This window comes from Abramis brama, assembly GCF_963993115.1.
Source record: "Abramis brama genome assembly, chromosome: 17".
In the NCBI taxonomy this organism is placed as follows: Eukaryota; Metazoa; Chordata; class Actinopteri; order Cypriniformes; family Leuciscidae; genus Abramis; species Abramis brama.
In genome coordinates this window covers 13,452,088-13,475,475 of record NC_139979.1, presented here as the reverse complement: position 1 = coordinate 13,475,475, position 23,388 = coordinate 13,452,088, and the positions used below count along the sequence as shown (strand labels likewise).

Here is a 23,388-nt window from a genome sequence, read left to right as displayed (position 1 = left end):
TGTTTTATTTGTCTTCTTCTCATTAATAATTAGATATTTAGATGGAATAAAACGGCAACAATAAAAAATAACTAGCTAGGTTAGCTGATCAGTTCATACTGCCGTTAACACTTTCTCCGACAAGCGGATGTGATGAGACCGGTTTTCCTGTTTGTACATGTGATGTTTGGCATAAAGCCTATGGATTTTATAAATTAATCACCTGATATTTTGAGGTCTTAGTTGGTTTGTCTCATTCTAAAACATTCCATCTGGTTTGCAGAAGTAGGTGTGATAATATTAATATTTAAAAAGATTATAAAAAAAAAAAAATCTAAATTAAAGGCAGGGTAGGTGATTTGTTCTAGAATTATTTTTTGTTATTCTTTTTAAAAGTCTCTTCACATCCTGATAGCAATAACTAAGTTAAGTGGTCTAAATATATTTATATGCATATATATATCGTCTGTTAATGTATATATAACGTTTTTGTTCATTATTATTGTAATGTTATGTGCTTTGAAACATGAGGTAGTTTAAAGCCGTCTCTTGTGTCCCTGCTGTACGCGTTCATGTGTTTTGAATGAGGTGTGGCTTTGGAGTATGCTCTGAATTATAATTATAATCATATAATTTAGAATAACCAACACATATTTTTTTCAAAAGATCAAAAATGTACAACAGGAATGACCAGAACCCCTAAAATGTAAGTGCATCAGGGTCCTAAAATGTTTGAAAAATGTTTAGATCAATAACATACCATTTTTGGCAACGTTTGACAAGTATGGCAAATGAAAATGTCAGTGTGCCCGTGACTGTCATACAGCTTTTCAAACAACCAATCCACCTATCGCCTTCACTCAACCATTATGAGAGTCATTGTGCTTACAGTGAAAACTCTCCCCAGCCCAGGGCACTTCCTGTTTAATCAGCACTAGAGCTGCTAGTGGACAATCTCCATGCACAAGAACCAATATTATGAACAATGAAAATTATTACTATTATTATGAATGTTGTATAATATCCTGTGATATTACCCCTCAACAACTGTGCAATCATTTGTCAGGCCTCCTATGACTGGTGCCAAAGGCAAAATGATCTGGGCTACCGTCCACAGACTGAACGCTGTATTTAGGTTCAGATTGGATTGATTCATGAGCACCTGGCCCTGACGACTCCTGTTTTTGACAAAGAGTGAGAGAGCGTAGACAAAAAATGGAGAGTTAATGAACTGAATTGAAAATTCAGTGTGAAAGGACCAAAAAAAATGTAATACACTGAAAGAAACAAACCAATCTATCACACTGATTAATCTTCTGTGGAAGCACTTCAGGGTCACGTTTAAAAAAAAATACTAATGTGGAGTGAAAGAGACAGAGGGAGAAAGAGAGAGAGAGAGAGAGAGAGAGAGAGAGAGAGAGAGAGAGAGAGAGGTCCCCATTTTCTCTCATTCCTCCCACTTGCTCACAGAATTTCACAGGGAAGGGAGAAGGGAGAGCGAACCCCAGCCACACCCCCTGACTATAAATCCAAGGCATAAGGAAACGCTCAGCTGAAATCACACGTGGAACTGAAGGATCTGGAGCTCACAAACCCATTCACACACACACACACACACACACACAAACACACGCGTGAACATACAGATTCTGGGAGGCGGCTTGGCATGCTGTTAGCCTAAATAGCTCATGACATTGGAGAGAAGAGCATTTCTTGTGAATGAGTGAGTCAGAAGTGACTCAGTCAAGTATCACTGGATTGGTTGGATCCCTCAAGCAAAACTGGTAACAGGAGCTTGGACTCAAACGACACTAGTGTGTCCTGGTGTGTACGATTAGAAATAGGGATTGAGTTCATTCTTGTGTTTGTGTAGACTAGAAAATATTCAGCGCTCTGGTGCGAGGTTGAAAAGCAAGTTCCTGGGGTCCTGTAAGGTGCTGAGCATGTCTTTCGCGATGGTGCGACCAACCCCAGGTAATTTCTTGTGCTCTGAGATCAGCATGCATTCCGAGGACGACGACAACGGCAGCGAGGGTTCTGGATCCGAAGACAAGTCCTTCCGTATGGCAAGCCACAGCTATGGTGCCTTTAAGTTGGGTGCTCCCAAAAAGAGGTATAGCTGCCGACCGGTAGCGGTTCCTACCGAGATCCGTTCACAGATCGTTGAGGTACGGCAGCGGAACACTGCAAATGCCCGAGAGCGGGATCGCACGAACAGTGTGAACACGGCGTTCACCGCTCTGAGGACGCTGATACCCACCGAACCAGCCGACAGGAAGCTGTCCAAGATTGAGACATTGCGGTTGGCCTCCAGCTACATCTCACACCTGGGGAACGTCTTGCTGGTTGGAGAGGAGTGTGGAGACGGACAGCCCTGTCTCAGGAGTCCTGGAGCCTTGTATCATCACCACCACAATCTCCAGAAGAGCTCGACACCCAGCCCGGACTCGGAAAACTCACAGCCCAGACAGATCTGCACCTTCTGCCTCAGCAACCAGAGACGGCTGGTGAGTAGCATGATGGAACGTAGCTGTCAAAATGTATGAGTTTCCTCAGTTTGCAGTCATTTAGCCCTGATGGAGGCCTGTGTGCCGAAATAAAAAAGTATAATTTTTTCAGTTCCACTTTATAATAATTTATTTTCTATTAAAGTGATGCTGATATTGCCTAAAAAAATACCTTTGTTCTTATCCACACACATGTTGATTTTATTGCACCAGAATAAATATTCAAAGTGTACGAGCGGTTAGTTAGAGGTCAGATATCATATTAACATTTATAGAACAGTCAAAACCTATAAAAATTGGTGTTTAATAATAAACTATTATTATTTTGTGACAGGTTCAAGGTTAGAGGTCAGTGCATTGTTATTCATCCATGCCATTCAGAAACGTATCTGAGATATAAAGGGATAGTTCACCCAAAAATCATTTACTCTCACGTCACTCCAAACCTGTATGACTTTCTTCTGTGAAACAGATATTTTGAAGAATATTTCATCTGTTTTTGTCCAAACAATAAAAGCGGTGTCCAAAACAACATTGGACCTTATTGACTTTTATTGTTATGGACAAAAAAACAACCTTTTTTAAAAACATCATCTTTTGTGTTCTACTGTGAAAGTCATGGAAAAGGAAGTCAAGTTTGTAAGACATGAGGGAGAGTAAATGATGACAGAATGTTCACTTTTTAAAGTGTCATTTATCAATGTTTAGTGACTGATGCAATGAAATGTTCTGAGTGTGCAATTGACAGATAAGCAGATATTTATCCATAGCTTTTTAAGCTTACATTAGCACAATTTCTTGATGTCATCAGATCATAAAAACAGATCATTTTGGCATAAAACCCTTGATATGCTTGGTCTGACTTCAACCACATTAATTAACATTTACCGCATTCTAAAAGAAAGTGTTTATATGACCCACTGTGATGAAAACAAATGATTCATTTGGCTCTAGACAAAACTTTCATAGATGTACACAAAAACGCCATGAACACACACTGCACAGGCTGCAATGCGTCTGCTGTGTTTGTGCAGTGCACTAGAAACATCTGGTCCATTCCCCTGACAAGCTGAACGTCTTCCTGCGCAGTTCATGTATGTCCTGAGTTCCACCAAAGCCTTCAACACCCTCATTATCATTACGAGGACTAATCCTGAACAGACTCTTTAAACACCACAGTTTAATGAAAACACTCTAGATTCATCCTTTCATCTAGTATTTCACATACTGTTACTGAAATAATATGGTTGTATTTGATGGGCCATTGAGGATTGATTATTTATTTATAATAACCAATTAATAAGGGCTGATGAACTCAAACTTGCAATTTGTCAGTGTTTAATGCCAAACATTCAAAAGACTTTGTTTTATCAGCTGAAAGCACTTCTTTTTCTGTTATGAGTTAAATTTAAGAAGCATTAACTTGTCATATGTACACCTACAGTCCCATAGGTAAGGCTCAAGTACCCTGTCAAACACCAAAACAAAAAAAATAACTTACTGCAGTGGAAAAAAAACTGCAGTTTTTTTTTTCTCTTTTTTTTTTCTTTTTTACAATTTTCCCTCAGAGATTTCGTAAACAATTACAAAAAATGGCAAGCAACACATTTCATCAAACAAGAAATTTTGAAGTAGATAGACTAAAAAAGTATTTCTTCTAAAATATACTCCAATAATATCTGTTTTATTTACAACTTCAAAAAAATATTTTTTTACAGTGTATATTACACTAGGTATCATTGTAAAAGAAAAAGAGACTTGTGGAACGCTGCTTGTTCAAAAAAAGTTAAAGAGCTGCAACTAACAGCTGTATAATTACTTATATCATTCATATCATTCGTATTATTCAAATTACTCAAATGGTGTAATCCACAGAAACTGAGAAATCTTTTGCATATTTTTTGCTTAAAAGCTGTTAAAGGGTTAGTTCACCCAAAAATGAATTACTCGCCCTCATGTCGTTCCAAACCCTCAAGACCTTTGTTCGTCTTCAGAACGCAAATGAAGAAATTCGAGAGCTTTCTGACCCCACATACTGCAATGTTATTACCACTTTCAAGGCCCAGAAAGGTAGTAAAAATATTGTTAAAATAGTCCATATGACTACAGTGGTTCAACCTTAATGTTATGAAGTGATGAGAATACTTTTTGTGTGGAAACCCCCAAGCAAATTTCATGCTACACATAAAGAAGGCATCAAGCACCACACAAACATGCCACAAACAAGTGCCAATGCAATGGCACCTCACCACACACACCCAGCAGTGCCTTCTGATTAATCTGGACCAGGTGGAACTATGACCTGTGGAAGATGACGTTATGGTAAGCGATCAGATTCCCTAAATGAGATCTATCTCTGAGATGGTGCTGATTACGGTTCAGACCTGTTGGTAATGACGGTCAGAGTTCAACTGCTCATCAGTGTCCTAATGTGTTTAAAAATCTAATGGGATAATTGTTTGTATGTGTCTGTAAAATGAATGGATGTACAAGATGTATAAAGACTCTTTAACCTACAGGCTAGTCATTCTCTCATCACTTTGTTTTCTTTTCTTTCAGAACAAAGACAGAGAAAGAAAAACTGCGTTAAGGAGTTAATGATGAGGAGAAGAGAGAGTAAAAGAGCGTTCCCATCAGATCCGTCTGAAGAAGCGCGCCTGAGCGAACTGCACATTTAGTGTAAATTTGCTGTAAATAATGTTTAATTAAATGTAACACTGCTTAACTTCCTGGTGGACGGCATTATAACGGACAGCTACACTGCCTTTCTGCATTTTCATATTTAGAAGCCAAAAACTATGTGAATTTAATCCTAACCTTTTTTATACAGAGGTGATATACTTTTATACAAACATGATAGGGACAAAAGACTGTTGACTAAGACTATGAGGATGATTTGTAATTTAAAACCCGCAAAAGAAAAAGACAACTTGCTGCAACAGCTAAACTTCAGCTCACCAGTACAGACCTTGTTTGTGTCCTTCTGGTTTTGTCTATGGTCTATGTATTTTGTATGCACTACACTGAACTTTATCTACATATGCTGATGTAAAAAAAAAAAGAAGAAAAAAAAGAGGCTTTTGTACTATCAACACATTCCTACAGTACGAGCAAACATCAATGTCAAGGAGTTTTTAAAACATGTAACATAATTGTTGTTATTTTTATTTATTTATGCCAATTAAACATTAAAAACATTGTTTAAACCAAATTATGAATATGTCAGGGCTGAAAAATATAGAGCATGAGAGCTTCAATGAAATCAGACAGACTGTGAGAGGCCAGGAGGAGTAAAAGTGAGAAAGAGACTGAAAGATGAACAGGGAAGGGAGGCTGTAAGTCTGGTTCTGTACAGTCTAGATGAGATCTGCGGGTAGATTGCTGCTGGCAGACAGTGTCCTCTACTTTAACTCTGATATTGCATATTAGGAGCCTCCCTTTCCAAAGCGCTAATGTAAATGCCTGTCCTGGGTCATCAGCATTACCTTGCCCTTTCCCTACTACAATTGTCTTTCAAAGACAATTAATAGATCGCAATTAATTGCACTGAACTTCTCATCAACAACCCTAAGCATTTAACCTTCAGGCTACTGAAGCTGCTGTATTTATTATTATTTATTAAACACAGGAAATTGAAGCGACCAGTGATTGATTCTTTCAAAGGCCCACACCTGGGATTGACCATGTGGGTTTAAACCTATAAACTCTGGCCTAACCTATTAGGTTAATTTAATTCTAATTCAATCAGGTGTTGTTGAGCCGAAATGAACCCAGATACAATTGAAATCAATGTTTAGGAAGCCCACGTCCGGGGGTTTTGTTTGCGCAAAAGTATAACGTAGTGTCGATAAAATCATTCATTTCAGTATTTATCATGTTATAAATGAAAATTTTAGTATTGCATCTCAAAACCCTCTGTATAATCTATCATTTACAGCAATAAACACACATGACCTATTTTTGTCATTTTTATGACTATGACTACTTTGACGCTCTTAAACTCATAATTAGATTCTGCGACTTTGGCCGGGGTTTCACAGGCGGGGTCACAATTACTCACCCTCATGTCGTTCCAAACCCGTGAAACCCGTTCATCTTTAAAACACAAATAAAGATATTTTTGATGAAATCTGAGAGCGTTCTGACCCCATATAGACTGCAATGTCATAACCACTTTCAAGGCCCAGAAAGATAGTAAAGACATCATGTGAGCACACCGACGCATGAGTGCTGAGCCGGCGTTCTGACGTAGAACCCGGAAGTGCTGCACTGTGTTTACTACGTGAACAGCATCGGAGAAGTGAAGGGAAGAGAAGAAATTGTTGAAGAGTTATTTTAGTTTTTTTGCGCACTAAAATTTCCTTATTGCTTCATAACATTAAGGTTGAACCACTGTAGTCACATGGATTATTTTAACAATGTCTTTACTACCTTTCTGGGCCTTGAAACTGCTAATTACACTGCAGACTATGTGGGGTCAGAAAGCTCTCGGATTTCATCAAAAATATCTTTGTTTGTGTTCCAAAGATGAACAGGTTTTACGGGTTTGGAACAACATGAGGGTGAGGAATTAATTACAGAATTTTCATTTTTGGGTGAACTAACCCTTTAACACACAGTGCATATAAAAATTCAGTGTTGTCATATTTCAAATACCTCAACTGTATTGAGGTAATTTATTTTATTTGTTCTTATTTTATTACTGACTGTTTACTTGTCTTTTTTGCAAATTCAATTCAGTTTGAAATCAAGCTTCCTTGCGCTGTGTGTGAGCTATTATTTTAAAGACAAATACACAGAGTGAGCAAATGTTTAAGTTAGATTATTGTAATGGTTATTGATCAATGTTTAAATATGTAAACAAAAACCTAAATTGCAATCCGTTCATCGTATAAAGTGGACGTGTCTCTTCAGAAAACTTGAATTAAACTTTTCCATTCAAATAGATTACTGTTACAATGAGTTTTGTGCTTTTTGAAGCTTGAAAATAATGATTGCCTTGACAAAATGGATGGACAAAAATTTAGATATTAAAATATTTAGTATGTGGTGGTTTTCCCGATGGTATTGAAAATGATACTAGTCATATTGAAGTTAGAAATTCCAGTATAATGACCACTAATTAATGTCCTTCGTCAATAAGGTAAAAATGTGTTAAAAGTAGCTATTTTCTACATAGATCTATGATTTGATTGAATATTTATTGGTAATACATTAACTATCGCCGGCTAAAAAGTAACTAGTAACTAGTACTCTGAGTAGTTTTTGAGAAGAGTAATTTGTACTTTTACTTAAGTACTTTTTTGACACCAGTACTTTTACTTGTAATTGAGTATTATTTCAGCAATGTAACAGTACTTGTACTTTTGAGTACAAATTTTCAGTACTCTTTCCACCACTGATCTGAAGTGAGATAATTGTTTTAATCATTTATAAAGATCATGTGACACTGGAGACTGGAGAAGTGATGCTGAAAATGTAGCTGTCATCACAGGATTAAATTACATTTTAAAATACATTAAAATAGAAAACAGCTATTTTAAATTGTAATAATATTTCACAGTGTTATTGTTTTACTGTAGTTTTTGATCCAAATAAATGCAGCCTTGGTGAGCAAAAGAGACTTTTTTGTTTAATCTTACTGAGCCCAAACCTTTAATTGTAGTGTATATTCTATTAACTTTAGAAGACAATTAATCCTACAAGGTTTGTAAAACATCTATACATTTTATTTATTTTTTAAATCTAAAACAGTGACAACTAAATGAATGTTTCACATTTGTTAAAACTGTGCTTTTCTATAGTGCTCAGTGTCACTATCCCTAGACTTTCAGCATTGTTCTCGGTCTCGTCTCAGTAAAGTCTCCCACACTCAGTGGATCCCTCTGTTCAGCTCAATATAGAGTCTGTGAACTGTGACCTGGTCTAGTGCTCTCAGATCATTTAACTCACTTCTTCCTTCTACATCTGCTTCTGTTATCCAACATCAACAGCTCTTCATCATCCCCTGTGGCTGGAGACGGCACTATAGAGACTAGTTGCCATGGCAACAGAACTGCTCCACTAATACCATTATCTGCATGGAAACTGGTCCAACAACTTGGTCCAAAAACTAAGGTTAAGCGATCGAAAGCTGAACGGTATGAAAAAGGGAGACACCGTTTGAGACACAAGGCTTCAAAATCACAGTATGAGACCTCTTTAGCTCAAACGGTTAATGCACAAAGATATTTGATTCCCAGACAAATGCAATACAAGCTGCTTTGTATAAAAGTGTCTCCTAAAAGTATTGTAAAAGTAATGAACACTGACCTGTACACTGGATGCCGTTGATATGATGTCAAAGAAATGTCGGACCTGTAATTAAAGACATCAGAAAAGTATTAGAAATTTTCCACTTGCGATGAACTCCACCAAAAATTCAAAAACGTGCATGACCTAAAACTGATCTGAATGATTTCATACTAAGTACAATACAAAAACCTTGAATAATTCTCTAAGTGGAATAATACGTGCCCTAAATATCCTAACCAGCAGCACCTGCATACTGAGGACGGAAAGGGCTTGAATATCCTCATGTCATTCCTTTGGTAATGGGTTTGGATTCACCATGTTTTTTATGGTCCAAATGAAAAGCCAGTTAGATTCAAAGGATCCTGTGGCACTTCACAATATGTGTCAAGTAAAATACTTTGTCTGTTCGGTATTTGTTTGAGCTATTGGATTTCAAATGGATTTGAAGTGCATACAGTTCTGCTGTCTTTTTTGTATTAGATATGTTTTGTTTTTCTGTCAGAGTGTTTATGTATCTGGATTGCACAAAAACAGTACAGCATGACTAATGTGGCAAGATTTCGTCTGTCTCAAGTAATATCAACATAATCGTTTCCATGTTTGAGAAATATACACACATATACATAATATACACACATGGCCCCCAAAGTGACGATTATAAACACTTTAAAGGTACAAAAGAAACTATCAAAATGTCACTGCTAAGTTTTTTGTTTTCCCATATACAGAAGAAAAAAAATATTATTTTATTCACATTAAATTGATTAAAATTAAGACTTTGTACATTGTCACAAAATATTTATATTTCAAATAAATGCTGTTATTTTGAACTTTGAAGAATCCTTATAAATCATGGTTCATGATCATGATGAGGCATCATGGTTTCCACAAAAATAAGAAGCAGCACAACTGTTTTCAACATTGATAATAAATAGCACCAAATCAGCATATTAGAATGATTTTAGAGGGATCATGTGACACTAAAGACTGGAGTAATGATCTTGAAAATTCAGCTTTGCCATTACAGGCATAAATTACATTTTACATTAAATAAACAGTTAATACATTAAACAGTTACTTTAAATAACCAATATTTCACAGTACAGTTTTTACTGTATTTTTGATCAAATAAATATAGATTTAGTAATAGTTTATTACTTATATAAAAAAAACAGATAAAACATCTTTATAAATGTAACTATTATTATTTTAAAATTTAGTATTAATTTTTAAATGAGTCCCCCCCCCCAAAAAAAACAATTAACAAAGTATTATCACAATGACTATCTATGACTTTAAAAAAAAAAAATATATATATATATATATATATATATATATATATATATTTCTTTTCAGTTAAATATTACAAGCAAATTTGGCAAAAGAGGTTAAATTAGAAAACATGATCCATTACGTCAAGTATCCAAGAAATTTCCCTCAGGTTTTAGTGTGCACCTCAGTCTTGACTTCTGACCCCTGATTTCACAGTGAAGATGAGGATGAAGACAGTGATGGTGAAGGTCAGTGAGGATAGAGGGAGTTGGACTTTGCAGCTGCTCCTCTCTCCTCATTTGACTGGCCTTAGGAGAATAAGTTCTTCTTGGTTTTACAGCACTCCTAATCCATACACACACTTTTATGCCCAAACATGTGTTCTCAAGACCCAGGCTTTGATGCATCCTAAGGCCCCTCTATACCCCCATCCAAATCCTCAACTTAGAATGTGAGTTAACAAGTTTTGATTGTAAAAGAAGCCTTGAGATCCTAAGGGCCAATCTGTCAGCTCCCTGTGGCTCACCACAGAGCCATTGGCTTCATAACTAAAAAGAAAGGGAAGAGAATGAGAGAGAGAGAGAGAGAGAGAGAGAGAGACAGAGAGAGAGGAAGAAAGAGAAAGGTGGTATAACCCAGTCCCAGTAGCTCAAAGTCAAGACTTGGTGTACTTTGTCCCGTTCAATTGGGCCTAGAGTTTAATACTGGAAAAATCTTCCTTTGCTGTCAATCAAACGCTTTAATAAAAACAAAGTATAACACTGCGGTCTTGCTCACTCTCTCCCTGCCCCTGGGAGAGTGGAAATGCGAGGGGTGCCTGCGGAACTGTGAAAATCCCTCCTTTTATTGCCATCAGCCTGCAATGGAAAATTGGGTTTGCGGAGGGGCCCATCTGTTGGACATTAAGCAGCCACCTGGAGCTTTAGCCAATCATGAAATTAAACATGAGTATTAAAGAAAAATGAAAAATCTCCTCTCCCAGACATGCGGGTCACCCAGTCTTTGCCGCATTTAATCAAATTTCCGACAAGAAGCAAAGGCTTAGTTCACAGTGTGTCATCCACCACCCCACCAGTAAAACCACTCCCGTTTTTCCTGGTTTTAAAGAATAAAAAAAAAGCCGGTAAATATGACTATTAATCTAAATGGTCTTCAGAAAGAGGTGTATAAGGAACACTGCACAAAAATCATTTTGCCATAACTTTGCCTTGTTTTCCATTAACAACATCCTTAACAAAATTTACTTGAAAAGCAAAATGGAAGAGAAAACATTTATTTTTTGACTCTACTGTAATAGTTTTTTTAAACATAACCTTACCAAATTTTTTAAAATGCTGAAAATAACTTATCTTAAATTAAGTTATGATATATATACATATATATATAGAGAGAGAGAGAGAGAGAGAGAGAGAGAGAGACAGAGAGAGGGGGAGAGAGAGAGAGAGAGAGAGAGAGAGAGAGAGAGAGAGAGAGAGAGAGAGAGAGAGAGAGAGAGAGAGAGAGAGAGAGAGAGAGAGAGAGAGAGAGAGAAATACAATTATTGTTCACCCAGAAATGAAAATTCTGTCATCATTTACTCACCCTCAAGTTGTTCCAAACCTGTATGAATTTCTTTCTTCTGCTGAACACAAAAGAAGATCTTTTTTTAATGCAGGTAACCAAACAGTTGATGGACCCCATTGACTTCCATAATTTATTTTTATTTTTAATGATGGCCCAGTCTGTTGTGATTGGTCTACCACTTACAGTGCGCAACAGAAAAACAACACCCATTTCCATACCAACTAAACTTCAGCTCCAAGGGATTCCTAAAGCTCAGAGATCGTACTGAAGGGGTGGATTCTGGAATCAAGGTATTAATCAATTTTTTTTTTTCCTTCTAAATATCACGAGTTAAATGACTTCTCTAAGCTTATGAGATTTTACTTTGTTATAGAAGTTACCAGTGTGATTACTGAAATGTTCTTTTCATGTATCCACTAATGTCTGTAGGTGACTGAAGGGTCCGGCCCATGCCAGGAACGCAGTAACAGTGCTTGCTCATTTAGCCCGGCTTCCAGAAATGAAATATGGACTTGTTTTGTGTTTAAGAAAGGTCTTCAACATGTGTCAATACATACATCTGCATTTCTAGGGTACCCTGACAACTATGGTCCTCTCATTGTCATCTCAATTATACCCTTGGTGAAGGGTATAATTGCTGTGATCTTTGTAACTGTAAGCGGGGTGGCCTGCGAACTCTTTGTGAGTCTTGAAGCTGACTTCTGCCTGATGAAACTACAAACTATCTTCAGTAAAACTTTTCTTCAATTGACTGCACTCTTGACTCCGGGTCTTCATTCATCATATCTGGTTCTGGGTCTTTGATTGTACACTTAAAGACAGCAATGATGGCGTCGATTTTACCAAATCAATCCGAGCGCAAGTCCGGTGATGAAACACTGAAAGTTAGTTGTTCAACCCAATCCTCCATCGCAAGGACGACTTGAGCAGGACAGTTCTCAGTAATACGCTACACATTTTGACATTCATCATGAGATGTTGCAACTGTAATTCCTCACCATCAGCATTAACAAGTGTATGTCTATCACCAAACCGATATTTTATTTTCTAATTTATTGCAGTGCACATGCGGGAACTGTAACAGCGCATATGTTAGCCGAGCATTAACGTGATTGACTGACTTAAAACAAATCTTGCTCCATCCTTTATCATTACTCAAAGTAGTAAGACCGGCAGACAATGGACAGTTTTAGGTAATAGTTGCCAACAGATAATTTGCAGAACTATTTGAGGAAGACAACAATAACGTGAGATAGCCGGTTGGCCAGAAACCTACACAATATAAAACACAAAACTACATATTTAGAAACAACCGCTAGAAAATATAAACATCAATAATTAATCATACTTAAAGGTTGTGATTATGAGGAGAAAGCTGGTCCAAATAAACTGGGTACTGACCCATCTTTCAGGAGCAAGCGTTTCGCGAAACCAGAGTTAATAAAATGACGGAAACACAAAAAAAGATTGGGATTGTACTTTGTTTTAAGATTAAAAGTCTAAGTCTAAACGAGACAAAAACATTTCCAAGACAATTTTAAAGTGACTTTCATTGAACAAAAAATAATAATAACTGTAGAAACCCTCAATTCCAATAAAGCGCAATGGAACTGAACTCAACAGTGTGTAGTCAGCAAATATCTCTGAAGATCTGAGCCAAGATGTGGGGTATAAAAATAAACCAGACATAAAGATATTGATCAGATCCTTCAATGAGTTACTATAAAGTACTGATGAGGGATTCTGGGAGTTATTTCTTACAATACCCCCTATACCCCCTACACACGCATTCATTTTATCCATCATTTAATCTGGAAATGACTGATTTCACTCCGACAGGCCCTGAATAACGTGCTTTTGTGTGAAGGCTCTCTGAGAGGTGGTGGAATCGGATGAAATTAAACTCTCTCCTCTCTTCCTTCTCCCTCTGCATCTCCTTCCCATTCCCTGTTCCGCCTGGAAAAGCCATTGCAGAATAAAACCCCACTTCCTCCCGCAGAGGCTACAGCCAGACATGGAGCGGTCACACATGTTCCCTCTCACTCCACATAGACGGAAACAGCTCTCCATGGTGAACACATATTTGCTCACACGGCTGATCTGGTGTGTGGTTCGGTGTTAGGTCTGAGGACAAATTGCATTGGGGGTTCTGGACCCAGAGCCGGAAGATTTCAGGGGATTGAAAGGAACCAGACTCATTGGCAGATGGTCAGCTATCCAGCAGTCATCATGGGACTGACCTCAAACGAGGCTTCAGTCATTCTTACAAACTCATGATTTGGTTTTGTCTTTAACAAATATGTAATCGAGACTCTATTGGATAACCAATAAACCCATCAGCTCTGTCACCATCAAGTCTTTGTCATAGGCTATTTCATGTTTCAACAGTCTCATTATTCTTGTTGGGTTTTTAAAAAATCTAGCCGAGAAAATCCCTTTTGATGTAATGTATCTGGTTACCCGTCCAATGTGGTCACTCACTATATAGTCTTGTAAGCAGGGCCAAATGGCTGATGTAAAAATTTAGAACATGAAACATTCGACATGCAGTTACCATTTTTCCAATGAAACGCTGAATCAGACAGACTCCTGAGTCGTCCAATAGAACCTGAGGGAATATACTTAATTCGTATTTAAGTTACATAACGCGCGGTTTCCCGGTTTCTGCCGTAGAAAACAATTCAATAAACAAGAAGGAAGAGTAGGCTAACTTACATTTTAGACACAATAAGCCCAATTACGTTGTCCATTTAGCTCCGCCAAATTAAACCAGTTGACAGAACCCATCGCCTAGCTATCTCCGAGGTCGAGCACCACACACGGAGACCGTGGTGTTCCTGAATGAATCAGTGTTCAGAACCAATCGTTTGAGTGAATGATTCAACTCAATTCATGAAAATGCCCTTGTTTGTCACCTACTGGCGTGGCATAGCGTAGCGTAGCGAGCAAAATAAATATAAAGATATGCAAAAACAACCCACACGTACACACACAAAAAAGATTTGTCCAAGATAGCCACTAAATGATGTGAATTCAAAACACTAAAATTAATTTAAATATTTTTACTTTGCAGAGTGGTTACGTTTGGCTGGTAATCCCATGCTAGTAGATGCAATAACCAGGCAAAAAGCATTTTTGTAAGTTTTTTTATATTTTTTTAGTCAGTGGCAGAGAGATAAAGAGAACAGTGAAAACAGAGGGACCAAAAAAGCAGACAACCACAATCAGGACGGGAAAATTTCCTTATTTGACTGATTTTAGTTAAACGGGAAAAAAATGGCGAGTTGTCAGAGGGATTTAAATAGGTCTCCACAATTTTCCAATTAAACTGAAATATGAAACACAAACTAATATTGACTTAGGCTATTTTACACTGTGGCTTAAATATATTCAATATCAAACTTAAATATATTCAACATCAAACCACACAAACGGAATTCAAATGACTGTGTATTCGACGTGGCCTACGACCAGCTGGATGTGCTGATGGTGCTCAGTGAAGCACTTGGTTTTATAGGGCTCAAATCCCAAAACCTCTATAAATTAGGAATCTGAAGAATGTAGAGCACCGTGGTTGGTGTTCTTGGACAGGGTTGACAACTTTGACCCATAAAAAAAAACCACATGTCTTTTTTAAAGACTATTTTTGGTCTATAAAGAGATTGATTACTTGCTAATCGTCTGCTCTCCTGATATACCGTTTAGCTTCACATATAAAATACATGTGCAGACACATATTTATACACAAGACACTGGAGCTGCACTGTGCTCTCCCAAAGGCTTCATCCAAGTGATAGATCTTTCTGGAGATGTTACATGATTAGATGTCTAGATTTAATGCACACAAGATGCGTAACAGGTCAACATCTTTTTCATGAGCAGTGTCAGTATTCGAAGGTATTGAAATAATTAACTTCATATCAAAAAAGTGACAGATTTGCATCACTGTACAATCTGTCGGTCCATTGTTTGTGTTATACTGAACCGACAGGCTTTGATGTGTCAGATCAGTTGCCCCCTGTCACCTTTCACACGTGGGAACTATTGCTGTAAAGCTGCAAAAGATGACAACATACAGCATGAGTCCTAAAACTGGCTGATTGCCATGAGTACAAGATCTGTTTAACATTGTTACAAGGTCTGCAATTATTTTAAAGGATACGTTAAAGGAATATTTTGGGTTCAACACAAGTTAAACTCAGTTGACAGCATTTGTGACATAATGTTCATTACCACAAAAACAATTTTAACTTTGTAAGTGCCTCAATGTAACCCAGATTTCTTAAGGATAAGGAGTGGTAAGTTGAAATAAATGTATGTGGTAATCAACATTACGCCACAAAGTGCTGTCGATTGAGCTTAACTTGTATGGAGCCCCAAATGTTCCTTTAAGGACCACATGAACGCTTTTCACAACAGTTTTGTTTCGTATGATCCATGTCTCTCATTCAACAGGATTTGTAGTAATTTGATGGTCTTTTTGCAGATTAATGTGCCCCAACATTGCAGTGCGGAGATCGATAGGCCTGCTGGACCAGCCGTGCATCTGCGAGTGGAGTGGTTATTTCACAATTGCTTTGAGTGAGAATCTCTTGTAAATCTCCTTAGACATGCTGACATCTCTGTCACGATTACGAGTCTGGAAAAGATTCTCCGAGGCCTGGTAGAGTTGATGAAGCCTGCCATAGTCAAGAGACTGCATGATTTATGACCCCGACAGAACGGCATCAAGCCAACGATACCTGAAGCTCCTTACATATACAGTCAGTCGGACGTTGATTGTGAATACCCACCAAAATCAACACTGTAGGACAAATAAGCACCAGTGGGAATGAGATCTATATGATAAATGGGGAAGACAGCAGGATCTGTCTGATAAACGGATAGGAAAGGTGGATCTGGCCGACGTATTAGACACACTCATCACCATCGCGCCTATAGAGCTGCGAGCTGTCTTGTCATAGCTGATAAATACCCTCTATTTGTCTGTCTAAATCCACACGCTGAGAGATTTAATCATTTAGCTGTGTTGAATCAATGATTGACTCGCAACAAGCCGTTCTGTGCGACCTGGGACTAAATTTAGCAGAAAAAGCACCGTTGCTAAACCTCTGACCTAAAAAAGCCATTTAAATCTTTTAAAATACTGTCAGTGGGACACAAATCAGTTCAGTGGAATGAATGGAACATTAGCAGCCATTAACTGCATATGGAGGATGTTTAAATGGCTACTTAAGGTGAACATTGGTAAAGTGGGACACTTTTGGGAATGTAACTTTTCTGTGCACTTTTAATTAGGATCCAAATAGCATATTACCTAACATTACACTTTAAATGGAAAAATCCTGGGAAGAACAACAATGAAAGTATTAATAATTGTTATCACTAATACAGTGAGGAAAATAAGTATTTGAACACCCTGCTATTTTGCAAGTTCTCCCACTTAGAAATCATGGAGGGGTCTGAAATTGTCATCGTAGGTGCATGTCCACTGTGAGAGACATAATCTAAAAAAAAATAATAATCCAGAAATCACAATGTATGATTTTTTAACTATTTATTTGTATGATACAGCTGCAAATAAGTATTTGAACACCTGAGAAAAGCTATGTTAATATTTGGTACAGTAGCCTTTGTTTGCAATTACAGAGGTCAAACGTTTCCTGTAGTTTTTCACCAGGTTTGCACACACTGCAGGAGGGATTTTGGCCCACTCCTCCACACAGATCTTCTCTAGATCAGTCAGGTTCTGGGCTGTCGCTGAGAAACACGGAGTTTGAGCTCCCTCCAAAGATTCTCTATTGGGTTTAGGTCTGGAGACTGGCTAGGCCACGCCAGAACCTTGATATGCTTCTTACAGAGCCACTCCTTGGTTATCCTGGCTGTGTGCTTCGGGTCATTGTCATGTTGGAAGACCCAGCCTGACCCATCTTCAATGCTCTAACAGAGGGAAGGAGGTTGTTCCCCAAAATCTCGCAATACATGGCCCCGGTCATCCTCTCCTTAATACAGTGCAGTCGCCCTGTCCCATGTGCAGAAAAACACCCCCAAAGCATGATGCTACCACCCCCCATGCTTCACAGTAGGGATGGTGTTCTTGGGATGGTACTCATCATTCTTCTTCCTCCAAACACGTTTAGTGGAATTATGACCAAAAAGTTCTATTTTGGTCTCATCTGACCACATGACTTTCTCCCATGACTCCTCTGGATCATCCAAATGGTAATTGGCAAACTTAAGACGGGCCTTGACATGTGCTGGTTTAAAGGAGAAGTTCACTTTTAAAATGAAAATTCTGTCATCATAATCACCCTCATGTTGTTTCAAACCTGTATGAATTTCTTTCTTCTGCTGAACAGAAAGGAAGATATTTAGAAGAATGTCAGTAACCAGGCCGTTTTTGGGTCCCATTGACTTCCATAGTAGGAAAAAAATATACTATGGAAGTCAATGGGACCCAAAAACTGTCTGGTTACTGACATTCTTCTATGTGGTGATTATATGATGACAGAATTTTCATTTTAAAAGTGAACTTCTCCTTTAAGCAGGGGAACCTTCCGTGCCATGCATGATTTCAAACCATGATGTCTTAGTGTATTACCAACAGTAACCTTGGAAACGGTGGTCCCAGCTCTTTTCAGGTCATTGACCAGCTCCTCCCGTGTAGTTCTGGGCTGATTTCTCACCTTTCTTAGGATCATTGAGACCCCACGAGGTGAGATCTTGCATGGAGCCCCAGTCCGAGGGAGATTGACAGTCATGTTTAGCTTCTTCCATTTTCTAATGATTGCTCCAACAGTGGACCTTTTTTCACCAAGCTGCTTGGCAATTTCCCCGTAGCCCTTTCCAGCCTTGTGGAGGTGTACAATTTTGTCTCTAGTGTGTTTGGACAGCTCTTTGGTCTTGGCCATGTTAGTAGTTGGATTCTTACTGATTGTATGGGGTGGACAGGTGTCTTTATGCAGCTAACGACCTCAAACAGGTGCATCTAATTTAGGATAATAAATGGAGTGGAGGTGGACATTTTAAAGGCAGACTAACAGGTCTTTGAGGGTCAGAATTCTAGCTGATAGACAGGTGTTCAAATACTTATTTGCAGCTGTATCATACAAATAAATAGTTAAAAAATCATATATTGTGATTTCTGGATTTTTTTTTTTAGATTATGTCTCTCACAGTGGACATGCACCTACGATGACAATTTCAGACCCCTCCATAATTTCCAAGTGGGAGAACTTGCAAAATAGCAGGGTGTTCAAATACTTACTTTCCTCACTGTATATATCTATTTATTTATTTATCAACATAGGCTTAGTTAGGATCGATTTTTAAAATCAGCTTATTTTAAAAACGTTATAAAAAGTTATTTCTCCTTAAAATACCATTAACATTTTATTCTCTTTTCAAAATGCCTAATTTGCATCACCATACACCCTTGTAAATGACAGGTTTTTTTACCATGTGTCAAAAGAATGTCTCAAAATCATATCAATAAAATTCACATTCCACATCATCTTTTTTGTATTTATGCAATGACAAACAAACAAATGATATCAGATCAAACTGACATTAAAATCATAGTCCAAATAAAAAAAAGTTAAAAGTACATTTTCTACAAAAGTAAGTGATTATCTAAAGAGGAACTGCCACTTGATCTTCCAGCCTCTCACTGCTGTTGTCCCTGTCCAGAGCTTCACTGTTTACTCTTTCTGGACTATCTAAATCCAGCTGTGCTCTTGGGTTGTTGGATGCTCGTATGATCTTGGTGAGACATATCTTCCTCAGCATTGTGTCCTTTTGAATCTCCTGGTCCACATTAGGGGCATCCAGACTGTTGTTCTCTTCCATGGGATGGTCAGCAGATGTTTCAGTGCATCCTGGGATCAGATCAGCCGATTCCCTGCTGTCATCCAGCATGGCCCAGTTAGCAGTGTAGTTTAGTTTTGCTTTGATTCCTGCATATTATTTAATCAGAGTGTCTCATTAACAGTGTTTGTCTGAATATTTCTCAGTAAAATTGATTTATTTTGGACTGACCTGAGATTTGTCTCTGAGATCTTCCATGACCAACACCACCACGTTCTTCACTGTCAGCATCAAGGTCTGGTGTATCAGGGGTGTCCACAAACTCTGGGCTGTCGAAATCCATTGCTCTTTTGTGGCTCTCCTGCTGGTGTTTGTCAGCATCATGTGGTTTACCAGCCTGGTTTTTGAGGTTCATCCTACTGGCAAAAATCTGAATTATGGCATTAATCTCTTCCATAAAGTCCAGATTTTGTCTGTCTGTGTCCGCAGCGTTGTGTTTTTCTAACATCTGGATCATTACGGGTCGATTTCTCCCGTTCTCATCAGGTCTGTCCATTTCCTGACTACTTATGTCCTCCTTCACTGCACGGAATTATAAGATGATGCATATATTCAGTAAAAAATACAGAAAAAGATATCCACTTTATTCAGTGAGCCAAAACTCATGACTCATTTACAGACCTTGTGAAATCGAAATTTGAGTTTTATGGATTTTATTCCGTGTCTGTTAGCTTTATAGCTAAAATTCACATTTAGCAGAAAAAAAACATTCAAATGTTTAGGTTTGGTTAGAATTTAAAATGTTTTTTATAGACGTCTTTTCAAAAGGCTGCATTTATTTGATCCAAAATACAGTGAAAACAGTAAGATTGTGGAATATTATCACAATTTAAAAAAACTGTTGTCTAATTTAATATACTTTCAAATGTAATTTATTCCTGTGTTGGCATAGCTGAATTTTCAGCATCATTACTCCAGTCTTCAGTGTCACATGATCCTTCAGAAATCATTCTAATATGCTGATTTGGTGCTCAAGAAACATTTCTTACATTGTGTGGAAACGGTGATATATTTTTTCAGGGCTCTTTGATAATTGATAAAACTGGCAGATTTGATCCCTCATGTAAAACGACATACCTGTTGCTTTATGGATATGTTTGTTGGAGCTCTCAGTCAAGCCTGTGTCCATGTCAGTCCTGTCCATACTCATACTCTCTATATTAAGATGCAATAAAAATAATAATCTTTAATATTATATCACATCAGCAGATATGTGCAAACAGTAGCAGAGTGAGGAACTGATGGAAGTATGGCTTACCTGCTGAGTTCCCATAATGCTCCTGCAATGCTTTATGGGTGTCTGTTGACAGGTCAGTGATGAGGTATATACATGATAGAAGTTTTAAAAAACACAAGTTTTAGCATGGCAACAAATTGTTTACTCCAACAATCACATAAAATCCTACAGCTTACCTGCAAGTGCGGTTCTCAGCTGTAACCTCCAGTTGTCACCCTCTGAAGCAAACAGTATTTTAAATCAGTTATATATCTGCACCTAAAATATGATTTGGCTGGAGTATATAAGGAGAATATAAGGCTGGAGTGTGTTTGTCAAATAACTTACAAGTGTTAAAATGTTGTGATCATCTAATAGGCTAAATAACATAATACAGGCCTGTACCTCTACTGTCTTCTGCTGATGCTCTTTCAGCTAATCGGCTGTCTGTTAAAAAAAAAAAAAAAAAAAAGGAAATTAAAAATAATAAACATCTAAATAATATTATTAACTTTAGCTTTATTTCTCATGTGTTTTCCTTGACTGATCACCTGAGTCGCTGCTCTCAGTTGATTTCTCTTCAGCAACATCTTAGGAAAGACATGTTAGAGAGGTCATATACCTATGTCTTTAAAAATCCAGAGACAAAATAATATTCAAATATCAGCTTTTTTGTTCATAAATTGGATAGCATAAATTGTTCATTTACCTGCAGGTTCTACCAAGTTTGGTTCGGGAGTTGTGATGGAAAAGTCTAAAATAAATAAAATACCTTATTAGACACATTACATGAATATATACGATAGATATATTATAGATTATATAAATATTATAGGCCTATAAAACATTATGCAAATTTCTATTTATATGATTTATATATTTAAGGAAAATACCAAAGTGAAAATTATTTGTTGTAAACAAATATACTTTAACAAAAAAAGTTATAAAATTTAAAACATACCAGCAGAGATCACAACTGTTTCTGGGGCTTTGCATTCTGTAAATAGAGGAAAACAGAATAAAAATGTACCTTCATAGATATGATACATTTAAATTTCATCCACTTTACTTAAACATATCTGATTAGGAGTAATACGCATTTATATTTCATGAGTCTAACATAAAATATTTAAACGGTGTCATGAAATTTAAGTTTGACCAACTCAATTTAGTTAGATTTAGTAAAGAGCAGCTATTACCTAAATCAACAAACATACAGGTCTGAATTTTTTTTTATAAAATTTTTCTTATATATGATCATGATTTCCCTGTTGCCTCCACTGTCTAATCACTCACCAGCAGTCGGATCTGTCGGATGTACAGGATCCAGAATCTCAGTTGCTAGTTCCATTTCTAAGGAAAAAGGGCTCCTTACGTCAGAAACCAATAACTAAAAGCACAACTGACTGTTTTCTGATTCCCATTTTCATATATAGAGGATTAATAGCACTATTCCCTTCACTTCCATACAATAGGAAAAAAAGGTCATATACCAAAGCAACAATTCACAGACCTGAGAGCCGTGATGGTTCAGTGTGGTCAGGAGGCAAATTCATTTCAAATGCATCTGAAGAGACATTGTGCAAAATGGGAATAAATAAGTAAAGATTTGCATGAATTTAAAAGTATTTAATACATTCTTTAAACATGCTCACCATTCAAGAAATTTAACAAATCTTCACTTCCTCCTAAAATATATAGTGAATAAATATAATTATAAAATTAGAATAATTATGTCATTATAATTTATTTTAGCATTACTATAATAGATTATAATCAAAGCAAAGCAAATATTATTGTTCTAAACAATCAAATCAACACAAATAAAATGAAGTTTACCTCTCAAAGCTGCTGAAAATACAGCGTTTATAAAGACTAGAGCAGTCAGGGAGCTGTTGATGCTGAGCCAGGAGGGAGAACGAGAGGGAAAATTACTACGTTTTCCAAATGTAAATGAAACATAAACACATTTAATATTGTTGAGCTGTCCTTCTCATCGTTTAATATCATCAATTTTACACCAGCAGTCATAAAACAGCCCTAGTAACACGGATCTTGTAATTTATGGTGGAAAATGCTGACTAAACATATCTTGACTAAATAAACCCCCAAAAAAGAAGAAAAGAGAGTAGTTTGGTAACTTACAGCTTCATATTGAGTACTGATGTCCTTTCTGAAGGGCTTGTGTGTCATTTGTGGCTTTATATCAGTGCAGGTTGCTGATCTGGACAATAGGGACATAGATGAGCAGTTACAGAGACACTGAGAAACCAGAAAAGACCTGTTTTGCTATGAATGGCAGTTGTGTTTTATAATAATAAGGGGATGCATGGCTGAATTTACCCCATGGCATTTCCTTCCTTGCACAGAGATCCAGTGAAGGATTTTGTTTGTGCCATTGTGAAGAAATAGGAAACCTTCTCATTTAGCTTCATTTACCATAAACTTTTAAAGTAACACTACAGAGGAAAAGATTTTTTATAAATAATAATAATAAAAAACACATTAGAATTGATCCCGACTATTCAGAAGAGTGATGATAAAAAGCAGGATGAAGGTAAAGTGAGACACCTTCTGATAATTTGCCAAATAATATACAGATAAAGTATATAGTTGCTATAAATTAGAATGCTTCCTTGGGCACATAGACCCACAATTTCAATCAGAAAATTTTCCAGAAAACTGGGATTT

At 37.2% G+C, this 23,388-nt stretch overlaps 2 protein-coding genes across 3 annotated transcripts; one reads left to right on the top strand and one right to left on the bottom strand.

Annotated features, from left to right (window-relative positions):
* Positions 1–1,715: 1,715 nt before the first annotated feature.
* scxb (scleraxis bHLH transcription factor b) lies at positions 1,716–5,536 on the top strand. Its single transcript, XM_084089088.1, has 2 exons — positions 1,716–2,486; positions 5,046–5,536. Exons 1-2 carry the CDS (start codon positions 1,923–1,925, stop codon positions 5,082–5,084), a joined length of 603 nt encoding a protein of 200 aa, XP_083945214.1. The 5' UTR covers positions 1,716–1,922; the 3' UTR covers positions 5,085–5,536.
* A 13,578-nt stretch (positions 5,537–19,114) lies between these two features.
* Positions 19,115–23,178, bottom strand: LOC311067016 (uncharacterized protein). 2 transcript variants are annotated; one of them, XM_084088531.1, is made up of 15 exons: positions 23,041–23,178; positions 22,843–22,921; positions 22,537–22,598; positions 22,353–22,385; positions 22,211–22,264; positions 21,994–22,050; positions 21,659–21,694; positions 21,407–21,451; positions 21,249–21,287; positions 21,103–21,144; positions 20,895–20,936; positions 20,740–20,781; positions 20,559–20,636; positions 19,653–20,003; positions 19,115–19,570 (listed from the first exon to the last, which is right to left on the bottom strand). In XM_084088531.1, exons 2-15 carry the CDS (start codon positions 22,848–22,850, stop codon positions 19,248–19,250), a joined length of 1,212 nt encoding a protein of 403 aa, XP_083944657.1. In that variant the 5' UTR covers positions 22,851–22,921; positions 23,041–23,178; the 3' UTR covers positions 19,115–19,247. The 2 variants fall into 2 exon arrangements, with proteins under 2 accessions (XP_083944657.1, XP_083944658.1); XM_084088532.1 differs by lacking the exons at positions 22,353–22,385; positions 23,041–23,178 and having other exon boundaries at positions 22,843–22,980.
* Between the last annotated feature and the right edge of the window lie 210 nt (positions 23,179–23,388).